The sequence below is a fragment of the Calypte anna genome, chromosome 18 (genome assembly GCF_003957555.1).
Source record: "Calypte anna isolate BGI_N300 chromosome 18, bCalAnn1_v1.p, whole genome shotgun sequence".
Classification (NCBI taxonomy): domain Eukaryota; kingdom Metazoa; phylum Chordata; class Aves; order Apodiformes; family Trochilidae; genus Calypte; species Calypte anna.
This window is the reverse complement of record NC_044263.1, coordinates 4,188,181-4,200,100: the sequence shown is the minus strand read 5'-3', so window position 1 is coordinate 4,200,100 and position 11,920 is coordinate 4,188,181. Positions and strand designations below refer to the sequence as shown.

Genomic DNA, 11,920 nt, shown 5'->3' with positions numbered 1-11,920 from the left:
GTCACAGTATGAAATGGCACAGCCTTGGCTTTCACCAACCTTGAGAGTTCCAGCAGGAAGGCACAGGAGCTGCCTGGCAAGTCTCAAAATCAGGGGTTTAATCCTGAGTTTTGCTGCTGACTCAATCACCTTTTATCTTCTCTGCCAGCAAGAAAGCCCATGGTTTAACACCTCTCCTAGGAGCATGTTCTGCACTGAGATTTGTATGCAGTATGGGAAGAGGAATTTATTTTTTTCTTTCTTTTTCTGTAGTTGACCAAGAGTCCATCTTTTCTCCCTTTTTAATGATCTTGATCCCATTCTGTAGAAGTCTAGCAAGGCTTTCAAAATGTTAATGGAGAGTCAAAATATTTAGTTTTTCTAAATGCTTTTCTTAATTTCAAAAGGATGAGTTTGGTTTCAGTACACTGCAGCAGTTAGAGACGTGTCATTCATGCTCCTGTAATTAATAGTCATACTTGGTGTATTTATAATTTTGTCTTGGGATATAATCCTGGTGATGTTTGAGAAAGCCACTGCTCTATCATTAGGGAAAAACTGTCACACTAATTAAAACAATGCTCTTGTTGCCACCTGTACACAAGTCCCTGAAATGAACTGGGGGGCTGCAGGTGTGCCCTCAGACCTTCTGCTACCCCAGGCCACAGCTCTCTGCACTGGGAACTTGAGAGGTTTCAGCAAAATTGTCACTCCTTACTTATCAGTGCCAAGATTTAGGGTAGCCAGACTGCTGGAGTATCAGTTTCATGCAAAATGAATGCTTGACTGGAATCCTAGGAGATTACAGGAAAGAGATCGGCTCCAAAAGAGAAACTGTTACAAGTCATTGGAAAATGTTGCTGATAAATTGATCTAAAACTTTTGTTTTCTATTTTGTATAAATGGAACCATACACATACAACCTCATTGCAGTCAGGAGAATAGAAGTAGGGTTTGCAGAATCAGGCTTGTAAAACAGTGTTTTTTCACAGACAGATATTTCTTGTAAACTGAAAGGAAAGCTTACCCTAAAGCCAGAAAAGTTTTCCTTTGTCTACCAGGAACTACATGATTTTTAAAACGGAATGTAAGTGCTACAAAAAGTACAAATAATTTTTTTACATTGAAAAACATGAAGTTTAATACAAACACAGAAAAGATACAGCTAACTTACTCCGTAAAGTTCTGTTGAAGTAATTTAGGATCAAGAATTGCCCGTGATGGTATTTTCACCTAAATTATCTGCCTCTTTTCAATTAGCTTTTATTATTGTAATGGTGGCTCCTCCCACCCTCCCTTAGAGCTTTGGCTGGACTCACATAATTGCCTATATTTTATGTAAATGGAATTGTTACACCGTAAAATGATATACAAATGTGTCTACCACACAAAGTCCAATAAATGGTGTGAATAAACCCATTATTTCCAATGTAACGGCATCTGATAGCAGCCTGGGAAACACAGGGCTGACAGATGTGAGCCCATGACAAGGCCTGGAAAAAAACCTGAATGAGGAGGACTCTGACAGACCACAATTAATTGACTTTTGAAATAACTCCTTTTTTTCACAGTTCTACTTGACTGAGCAAGATTCACAAATTGCTGTCTTGAACTTTTTAATGGGACAAAATAGCTGCCAATGAAAGTCTAAATGACATGAACTTTGAATAGGAGTCATACAATGACCACACCGTGACATGTTTTTAACTGACATTGATTATTTGAGGAGTAGCAGCCTCTCAATTGGGAGGGGAAGGGGGAAAGAGATTGGAAGGAGTCAGAGAGCTGGGTCTAGAGACACAATCTGTTAAACACACTGCTAAATGCAGTTTTATTTTAGGAAGAGAAACAAGTACTAGGAAACATCCTGATAAATATTTTCACATATATTTCACACAGGGAATACTATTTGGAGCTCAAGCCAGTTGTTCCTTTTGCTGTGAAAAAGTGATCACAACGTTAAGTGGAGAGGAAATTACATTAACAGGTAAGAAAGTAGACCTTGTATGAGTATGTGGACTTCCCTAGAGTTTTGGTATCTGCTCAAGACCCAGGCTATAGTCACAGTCACATGCAGAGACTCAAAGTATCTGTTTGTTTTTTGAAACTGCAGCCAAACTGGCAGATCTGACTGACCTATTAATCCCAGAGACAAGTAGTTAGTGAAGATGAGGATATTTGGGGAGGGTTTTCTAGTTTTTGTACTACCTCCCACACTGATCAAGCAATGCCCCTGTTTAACTCTCTGGAAACTCTTCAGGAAGTTTATTCCCCAAAACTTTAACCAGCCTAACTCACTTGGAGAACTTTAAGTGGAAAAGCTGATTTTTAACTTTTTTGGGGGTGCCTTTGTTTTGGGTAATCTGGAATTCTGTTGAGCTTCTCAGCAGCTCCCTGTTCAGCTGCTTTCCCCTGGCACACAGGAAGGCAGCAGCTTGCAAAGCACAAGCCCCTTGGTTGGATTTCAGTGAGTAATATTAGGAATCATCACCCATTGCTGCTTCCAGATGTAGCCTGAGGGGGCAGGTGCTGGATGTTCCTAAGGCTTTTTTAAGCAATCCCATTGCACATACTGAGTCGTTCATCTTCCTCCAGCTTCTGGCCATGGTTTTGCTTGCCTCCAAAGGTCTCCAGCTTTGTTTACTGGATGGGATGTTCCCCTCATCCTCAGCTAGGATGCAGCATTACAGAGAAAGGGTGCACAGCTCAGGTGAAGGAGAGGGTTTAGGACAAAATTCACAGTCCAGAGGATACCAGAGCCTCTGCAACTCCCCTTTTCTCTCTTGCTCAGTTCTCATGTAAGTCAGTGAGTTATACAGTGACAGACCTGTTATCTGTACACATCTTCATTTCTGCCTTTGTTACTGCTTGTCTCAACTTTAAGCACAAACCAAAACATTTAGTTAGGGATTACCATGCATATTTATTGATTTCAGAGTATCACAAATCATTCTTTTTGCAGCTAAAAAGATAAACAACAGTCAACTTTCTAACAGTGTTGCAGACATAAAATAGATGGCATAAAATCTGTCTATTGCCCCAACAAAGATGTTTAGCTGACACACCTACATGGAATAACATACAGGGTAGATACTGAACTACACAGCTGATACCAGTTATATCAGACTTATAACTACATAAGCATTGATTTTTCTAACTGCAATATTCTACTGCTTTTTCATTACAGATGGAATTTAAACTGATTAATGTATTTTCAGTGAATGTTTCTCCATTAACTCTCTTCTACATTAATATGCAAATAATTCCAGATTATCACAGTTTTGCTAACATCAGAATCAGTTCTTTTCTTAGACTACAGAAGTGGTTTCCTTATAGTATTTTAAAAAGTATAATGGAAATATATGCTTGCATCTATACTTTCTTTAAAAACAGTATTAATAGTTACTCACCAAGTAACTTCAGTTATGCTGAAGAGGCTTTTGAATGAATATTTATCATGCTGTAATTAATATTTTTTCAAATTTTATGTCACCCTAATGTTTCAGTATGTCCCAGATATTTGAATCTAACCAAAATAACAGCTTTCAGAAGTACAGCCATTCAATTATGCATTTCTCATTTCATCCCAAATTAACACACCCATTCTGTCACTTCTAGTCATTCATAGCACAAAAGGCAAGGAAGATAATCAGGAATAGAGCCCAGGTTTGTTTCACTGCATATGGTAATCCAGAACACCTTAGTGCTAGACAAGTGTTGGTCACACACCAGTGTCACACTTCAGGAATCCAACTTTGTCCACTGTGGTGGAATAAGCTCTTCTTTACTTTGCTTGAGTATCACTCCAGACTATGGCTAAAGCAGCCCTTAGACACAGAGGATAATATTGACACTCCTTTGAAGTCAAGAAGATGTGGACTTCCTCCACTGCACAAACTGCCAGAGCACTTTTTTTCCCCACAAACCAGGGGACCAAGTGCTCTGTCAGCATCCCACCGAGTGGATCTGCAGCCCTGCCTTACAGCTAAAGGAAGAGAGCTTCTCTGAGGAAGCTGCCCCTGTCCCTCACTGCTGAAAAACTTTTCCCAAAAAGTACAGGAAAAAAGGGTTTGCATTCCTGGTTGGCTCCTGACAGGACACATCCTCCTTCTGCACCTTTTGAAGTGTTCTGCTTACTGTGTTAGCTTTAGTGCTGACTGTGCTTTGGGAAGCTGACACCCTTGAGATAGTAAAACTTCTCCAAAGACAGCTGTGACACTTTAGGGCCACCTTTGATTCCATATCCTGTTCTGGCCAACAAAATGGGAGCCTGGTATCAGACTTAGGCTATCCTTGACAAAGTACTAAGGGCCTACAAACCAAGTAAAAATAGAGACACTAAGCCTGAATTCCTGCAAGTGTCTCTAAAGCACCTTGTCTAGGTTTTAACTGAAGAGCACACTTGTGCTCCCTGTGCAAGCCAAAAATGCACCCTGTGAATTCCTCAGCACACAAAAAAACGCTGAAGAGCCTTCAGTGTGAGGATGAGAAGCATCTTCTGGGTCAGAACATGAGACAGACTGCTTCATCCCACAAACTGTATTATTCCAGGGCACACACTACTGTTCCACAGGATGTCTTCCTGAAAACTCTCTGCGATATTAACAGTCTCCAAGTCATTTATTTCCTGGTGATTGACACCATTTCTTACCCCTCAGCTCTGGAAGTCTCTGCAATTCCATTATGACGAGATTTGTCATATTGACTTTTCTAACTTGGTGTCATAAGACCTGGAGCTAATGACTTTAATAGTTCATTCTGAACATCTCATTGAGAAACACATATTGTAGAATACAATAAAAGATTACAGAAAAAGGCAACACAGAGACCTACCTCTAAGCCTGAAACATGAATTTGTCAAGGAATTCTACCTGTTTCATTCTCAAAGAGTTGCTACCTGTGAAACATATTCAGACCAGAAAATTAACTCTGGAGATCCTTTACAGCAAACCACAGAAGGCTACTGAAGATATTTAACAGAATGACAGATTCAACAATCGTTGTGATACAAACTTTGCTTTGAGAAGGATAAATAGCTGTCAAAAACTTTAGCAATTCAGACCAAAGAATCAGTAGATGTCCCAAATTGCTTAGAAGAGCTAGTAATTTTTGTCTCAATAAATCTTTGAGACTTCTTAGGCTAAGACATATAAGGAGTTGCTGCAGGACTGATTATCTGCATCTGAGTACCCAGTCAAACTACATTAAAATGCACGATCAGACTGTTGAATTTGGCAGAGAGAGAGAACAGTGCCACTGGAAAATAACCAGAAGGCAGGGTACAGGGCTTCAGTGAACTGGGATTTGAATTTATAGATCAAATTATGCTTCTCCCCAACAGCCATGAAAATCACAAACCCCCCCTCACAGTGGAGCAGCACACCAATCTTGGTCGTCTTCACATTGGGTAAGCACTTTTCAACATCATTATGCCAGGCTGATATTTTGGAATTAAACCACTCAATACACCAGGAGCTGCTGTTCCTGCCCAGACGGCTCTCCGGCCCGTGCCGCTCCATGCTGCCATAGCAGATGCCAATGCCACAGAAACTGTTCTGCTGCAGCTCCACTTCCCAGTAGTGGATGCCTCTCTTGAAGCACTGGAACCCCAGCACCTGGGGACAATCAGTGAAGCGCTTAGGGTGGTGGTTATAATTCAGAGGTGTGTCTGAGACAGACATCCTGATGTATCTCTCAGACAGAGCCACTTTATTATGAGCTGTGTTGTAATCCAGGGTGATGTCAGCAGCATCTGCAATGACATGAACAGTTTAAAGATATTGAAGTGCAAAGCACTTTTAATAATACTCTCCTGCCTGGGTGCTTGTTTATCTCCCTGCTCTGCTCTCCTCCACGGGGCAGGCAGTTCTTAGGGCCATGGTAAAAGCTGCTGGGTTCAGGTACAGCTCTGTGTTACACAGCAGGCAAATAGAGATCAAGTTTCCTTCCTGTATCCCCATAGGATTCCTTCACCACTCAGATCTGTGCTGGCAGGAGAAGGGAATTCCTGATCTGGCAGTGATAGGTATACCATACTGTATGCCATCTCGTATAGCATCTCAAGCAAACCATCATGGGCTCACAAAAAGGCCTGCATTTCATTTCAGAGAAAAATCCAGTGGATTACATCACATTTCTAGGCCACCCAACTGCAGTCATTCTGGGGGAAATCAAAGCCATTACTGAAAAAACTTCATTTACTTCTGTAAATGAATACCAAAGATGAATTTGATTAATCTGGTGAAAGAAGCATTTAGAAACCTCCTGCTCCCTTTTCCTCCAAACATTTCCTGAATTTGTAACCACCAGTTGAAAACCTACTAAGTTAAATAAACCACCTCAAAAATATATTTGTCTGGTAACTACAGAGAGCACATAAAGCAGTGCAATAAGTGTAGAAAATTCATCTTTAAGTAAAATAACATTGGGTGTCTTACACTGCAAAAGCTCCCCTCTAGATTTCTTCAGGAAGCTGTCAATCAGCTCTTTAGTTGCAGCAACAGATGGAGTGTTTGGCATTCCTGTGGTGGGTGCTGTATCAACAACAACAAAAAAAAGAGTAAGAAACCCTGCATGTGAATGCACATTCACCATCCCCCTCAGGTTGGAGTGAACCTCTGGAGGTCATCTGCTTTAGCCCTGCTCCCTGCAGGATTAACTTCACTATTAGCTCAGGTTGCTCATTGCTTTGCCAATTTTTCAAAATCCTGTTATCACTGAGCAACCTCTTTCAGTGCTTGATTGCTCTCACAGCAACTAGTAAAAGCCTTCTTAGAGCAAGAGTTGAAATTTTTGCTCTATACACCAACAGCAGTGGCCATCAACTTACCATTTTAAGAGCAGTCAATGAAAATGAGAAGTAACCTGAAAGCTTGGACTCACCAGCTTTAGCAAGTTTCTTTTGCTCCTCTGGAGAAAGAAAAGAACAAAAAAAGTGAACTTTGAATTTTACTGAGATGGCAAATCCACTGATTTAAAACAAATAAGGTTAACAGAAGTAGTTTCTTAACACTTGGATTTATTTTAAAAAGAGAACGCTGAAGATCTTCCAAATGTGAGTGCCACATTAATAGCAGTATGTAGCCAAAACAACACTGAAAGGTGACAGTATAATCTGCCACAAAGACTGTCTCCATCATCCCAGCCTTGGGCTGGAGGCAAGATATGCTACTGCAGCCCATACAAGGTCAGTGCACCATCATATCTGCATTTTGCTGCTTTACAGCTCACAAGGCATCCACCATTAAATAGCCCCCAGCACGCTCTCTGCCCAAGGGCTCACTACAGATAATCACTTTATCACCAGTAAAGCAAACAGCTCTTGGGTAACTGCTTGAATTCTTACTGGTAAAACCATAGCTCAGAAGTTTATGCTCTTTAGTACTTACTTGGTACTGGACCCTTTTTCCCAGGGATTTTCCTTAGAGCAGCCACTGGGGCAGTCATGTTTTTCACAGGTGGTAGTTTTGCTGCAATAGTGGTATTTTACATTATGGTTTGTATTGACAGGAAGAGTAATACATGACCAAGAACATTTTTGAATCTTATTTTTCAGTTATGTAAACAGAACTTAAGTGATACTCAGCAGAGCTGGAAACTGCATAGAAGATACCCACACCTCAGTCCAGAGGATATTTCTCTTTCACCTGGTAAGGCTTTGTTCTACAGAACTTACATGATCAACATCTCTACAGATGAGTAACCACAGACCTGTCATGCTAAAGTATTTTATGTCACCCCTCAAATCCACATCCTAACTGCATCCAACCCTGCTACATAATAAAAATACAAATTACTGTACAGAATAAAGGGTGAACTGTACCAGAAGGGCATAGTATCATGACACTCATCAGCTTATCCAAGTATACATAAAAGTAAAGAGGCATTGGCACATTTTCATCTGCTAGTTTATCCCAGACTTTTGCCTTTCTATCTGGAAACAGAGGACTGCAAAATTTGGATGATGTGATTTATATTAAACAACTGTATTTGCTACAGTATTTTTTTAAAATTACATTTCAGTTAGATGGGAAAGAGCCTTTGTTTGAACTCAGAGACAAAGCAGAAAGCATCAGTTCTGTCAGTGATACAGTACCTTCTGCTAGCTTCTCCCTCCACTGAGTCACTGAAGTTTTCACAGTGTCTTTAAGGTTAACAGCAGACTGAAAAGTGGACTGCATCATGTTTTGATCCATTTCAATTACAGGGACAAAAACATCTTTTGTTGATATTCGTTGCAGTGCTGTTGCTCTCTGTAATGACAAATGGAAGATCTTAGGCAGACCACCTTGTGTAGCAGACAGAAAAATACAACCAGGTTCCTTTAAATGGGGTGGGGACACTCATCTCAAATTCAAAGGAGCAGAGGCTACAGTCAGACATCACCCACAGCAAAATTTCATCAGTAACCCACATGGCATCAATTCTCAACTGCTATCTGAAGCAGTGAGGAAGATCCACCAGATCACAGCATCCTGCAGAGGTGGCTCTCCCTCTGCTGACCCCTCTGCTTGCACTCTTACCTTGGGTTTTGTTATCAGTACATCCTTTCAGAGCAGGTTCTTGCACACTACTGCATTACCTTTTGAACAAAAGTGGAGCAGGACTACCACAGCAGGTTTCTGTGAGCCTGCATTCTAGAAACACAAAAGAATTGGATTTGCATTTAAAGGACATATTACCTTCAGAAACAGAACGTCATCAGCTTCAGTCAGTGCCATCTCAATCTGATCGTGGAGAGACTGAATTTCATTCTTCTTACTTCCCAGAACACCATAAGTAAAGTCAAACTTATTGTTAACTCTTTTTTCTTCATCTGCAATTACTTTTAAGGCCTGTTTTTCTCTTTCTTCAATTAAAGCTTTAATTTCTGAAAACTCCTTTCTGATCAAATCTTTCTTCCTGGAAGCTGTCTCCTGGAGCAGCAGATAAGAACACACAGGCACTGCTTACAAAAGAACAGTTTGTGGACAAAGTACTGCTTAGCATTACTCTACAAGAGAAACAAAAACAAGCCTTTGAGGAACAGTTAGGTTTCAATGGCTTGAAATGGGAAATAGAAAAGCTATGTATTTCTGTGTAGTTTGGAAAGAAAGCTCATTTACTCCTAAGGAATCAAGACAATTCTTGGTATGCAGAGCCCTGTTGCAAGGGCTGCTGGGCAGAGGCCAGGCAGCTGTGACATCCAGCTGCTTCCAGCACCTGGACAGGGCTGGGCCACCCCAGGTGGGACACTGCAAACCCACATGCATGTCTGTGGGTGTTTCTGCCTTAAGATGTGGCATTTATGGTTAATAAAATGTTATTCTTGATTATCCCAGAAATGGTCTAGAGGAGTACAGAAGTATCACCCTGGCAGATTTTCTGTTACTTGGTCTCCACTGCTCAGTTCAGAAAGGAAGGTGCAAGTGAGAGGTACCTGACCCAGTCATCAGCACAAACACCAACCCCAGTCATCAGCTAAGAGCAAGGATTAGTTGTGGTGGTGTATGGGGAAGAGAGAGCCCAACTTTCTGCACTGGTGTAGCCATTACAGTTCACCAGTCCTGTAGCTTGGGCTGCACAGACAGCCTGGGCACTCTGCTGCAGCAGAGGATGGGTTTGAGCCCCATTACAGGTTGTGTGTGCCAGCAGATGCAGGTATAAAGCCCTTGTACAGCAGTTGGGTTACTCCCCTCTCCCACTGAGCTGCCTGGCTCTGCCAAAACGCCTGTTTTCTCAGTAATGTCTTCTGCCAATCTCAGTACTGCAGCTATTGTCACAAGAGTACAAGCATCAACAACACAGAGCAGTCAGCATATGCTAAGCAACCTGGCAGCATTTGGGACAGTAACCCACTTACAGCAGCTTGGCTTTGGTTTGTTTTCACAGTGGTCATGGCTTGAGCAGCTTTCTCTATCTGCTTATTCAGCTCTGCCAGCTTATTCTTCAGCACAGACTGCAACAGAAGAGATCAAAAAGTATTTCAGAGAAGCAGTTGCCATGTCTCCTCTCTGTTGGGTCAGGCTTACTGGAGTAAGAATCATATTTACAGAAAGTTTAAATAACCCCCATAAACATTTAGTACTGTCAATTAAAACCCTACTGCTCCTTAAGCCTTACAGGACGTACAAGTACTCTGCTGTACACTGTGGGCCTGTGCAGCTGACACCCTCCCTGCAGCTCCACCTCTCCTGACTGCAAGATCCTTGTTGACTCAACTTTTGATAAAGACCAAGTCCTCTCATGAGCACAGCAGTCCCAGTGCTAAGAATAGACTTGAGGTTTACTCTCAAGTTGGACTTTGGGCAGTAGCTTAATGCTACTGTTCATGCTTCCCATTTTAACTGAGAACTTTATTGCTTGGATATGAATTACTTATTCTTTTAGTCCATGATGCATCTGGTATAGAGCAGGAAGAACTTTGTAGGATGAGCAGTATCCATGCTCACCAAACAGATGAGCTTGGCTGTCTAAACTTGTCACCTGTGCTTTCTTCATCTACCCTCTTATTTTCAGCTGGGCTGCAAGACACTAAGACCAGGCTTCCTTCTGCTCAGTGCAGAACCTGCTGCTGGCTTTTACTTATGTTCTAGAGCTCTCCCTTGGCTCCTTTTTATGATTCTTTGCTTTGTAAGAAGGCACACAGTCAATGTCTGCCTACAGCCCCTCGGTCAGCCTGCTTCAGGCCTTGCACCCAGCACCGTGCAGGGAGCAGCGGGCCAGGCTGGGAGCCAGAGTGAGCCTGCACCAGCCCAGCCCAACCAGAGCTGGCAACAGCCCCACCACGGCACCTTCCCAGCCTCCGAGCACCATCCGGAGCAGAGGAAAACACAAGGAATGGCTTTGAAGATTTGCTTAAGCAGAGTTTTCCAAAGCCAAGGGTGACCTTGGTCCAGCCTCTGCCTGGCACTCCACAGCCCATGACCACAGCACCCAGGGACCCAGCGGGCTCCGAGGGATTGAAGGGGAGCCCTGGGGTGCCCCTCGGAGGGTGCTCCAGCCCCGGGGCAGAGGTGACCACCCCCTCCTGCCCCAGCCACTCACATTGACGTTGGCTCTGGCCTGCTCTAGGGGGATGGTGTGACACAGCTTGTGCTCGAGAAGACAGAGGGAGCAGATGCAACTGCTGTGCTGGCTACAGAAGAACTCGAAGAGCTTGTTGTGCTGCGGACACTTGCGCTGCTGCAGGTCGCGCAGGGGCGGGCAGAGCTGGTGGTCGCGGAAGGCCGGGCTGTCCCGATGCGGCTGCAGGTGCTCGGAGCAGAAAGAAGCAGTGCAGGTCAGGCAGGTCTGCACGGCCGGGGCCAGCTGGCAGCTGTCGCAGATGGGGGCAGCCTCCTCCTCTCCCCACATCCCCGTCGCCTCCTCCTTCTCCTCATCCTCCTCGACCCCGTAGCCTCGGAGCTGCTCCACCACCCGGCACAGCACCGTGTTCTTCTGCAGCTGCGGGAGGGAAGCGAAGGTGGCTCGGCACTGCGGGCAGCTGAAATTGCTCGACAGCCCGGCCCAGGAGAGGTCCAGGCAAGATCTGCAGAAGTTGTGCCCGCACGGCACCGTCACGGGGTTGCTGAAGAGGCAGAGGCAGATGGCACAAGTCAAGTCCTCCTCAAGCTCCCCAAAGCTCAGGAGCGACGAGGCAGTCTCCGCCATCGTCTTTGCTGCTGCTGTTGCTGCCCAGAGAAACAGAAACGAAACCAACTCTACGCTTTCCTGATTTTATGAAGCTTGACGTAGACTTTTCCGGGATTTTACGTGGCTCGTTCCCGCCCCGAGAGGAGGGGCTGCAGCCCAGAGATCGCCCCCACGGGTGATGACCCGCGGGGCCGCCAGCGCGGCGGGACGGGGAGGGTCCGGAGCGGCCGCTTTTCCTCCGAGGCCGGGGGCGCCTTCAAGGCGGGAGGTCTCGGCTTTGGTTTCTAAATCTAAGGGAATGCTGCGTGGCAGCGCGGCCTCGGGGCTG

General features: G+C 44.0%; 1 protein-coding gene across 1 annotated transcript; it reads right to left on the bottom strand.

Moving 5' to 3' along the window:
- Positions 1–4,272: 4,272 nt before the first annotated feature.
- LOC103529220 (E3 ubiquitin/ISG15 ligase TRIM25) lies at positions 4,273–11,807 on the bottom strand. The gene is made up of 8 exons (XM_030462131.1): positions 11,005–11,807; positions 9,821–9,916; positions 8,661–8,894; positions 8,075–8,231; positions 7,368–7,448; positions 6,862–6,888; positions 6,417–6,512; positions 4,273–5,731 (listed from the first exon to the last, which is right to left on the bottom strand). The coding sequence occupies exons 1-8, from the start codon at positions 11,608–11,610 to the stop codon at positions 5,184–5,186; spliced, it is 1,845 nt and encodes a 614-aa protein (XP_030317991.1). The 5' UTR covers positions 11,611–11,807; the 3' UTR covers positions 4,273–5,183.
- Positions 11,808–11,920: the final 113 nt, after the last annotated feature.

Bases quoted from the DNA above. Each gene is read 5' to 3' on its own strand.
- LOC103529220 (XM_030462131.1), bottom strand. From the start codon at position 11,610: ATGGCGGAGACTGCCTCGTCGCTCCTGAGCTTTGGGGAGCTTGAGGAG. The intron at 9,917-11,004 runs GTGAGTGGCTGG...CTTCTGTTGCAG, and splicing joins AGGCCAGAGCCAACGTCAAT to TCTGTGCTGAAGAATAAGCT. The intron at 8,895-9,820 runs GTAAGTGGGTTA...CTGCTGCTCCAG, and splicing joins CAAACCAAAGCCAAGCTGCT to GAGACAGCTTCCAGGAAGAA.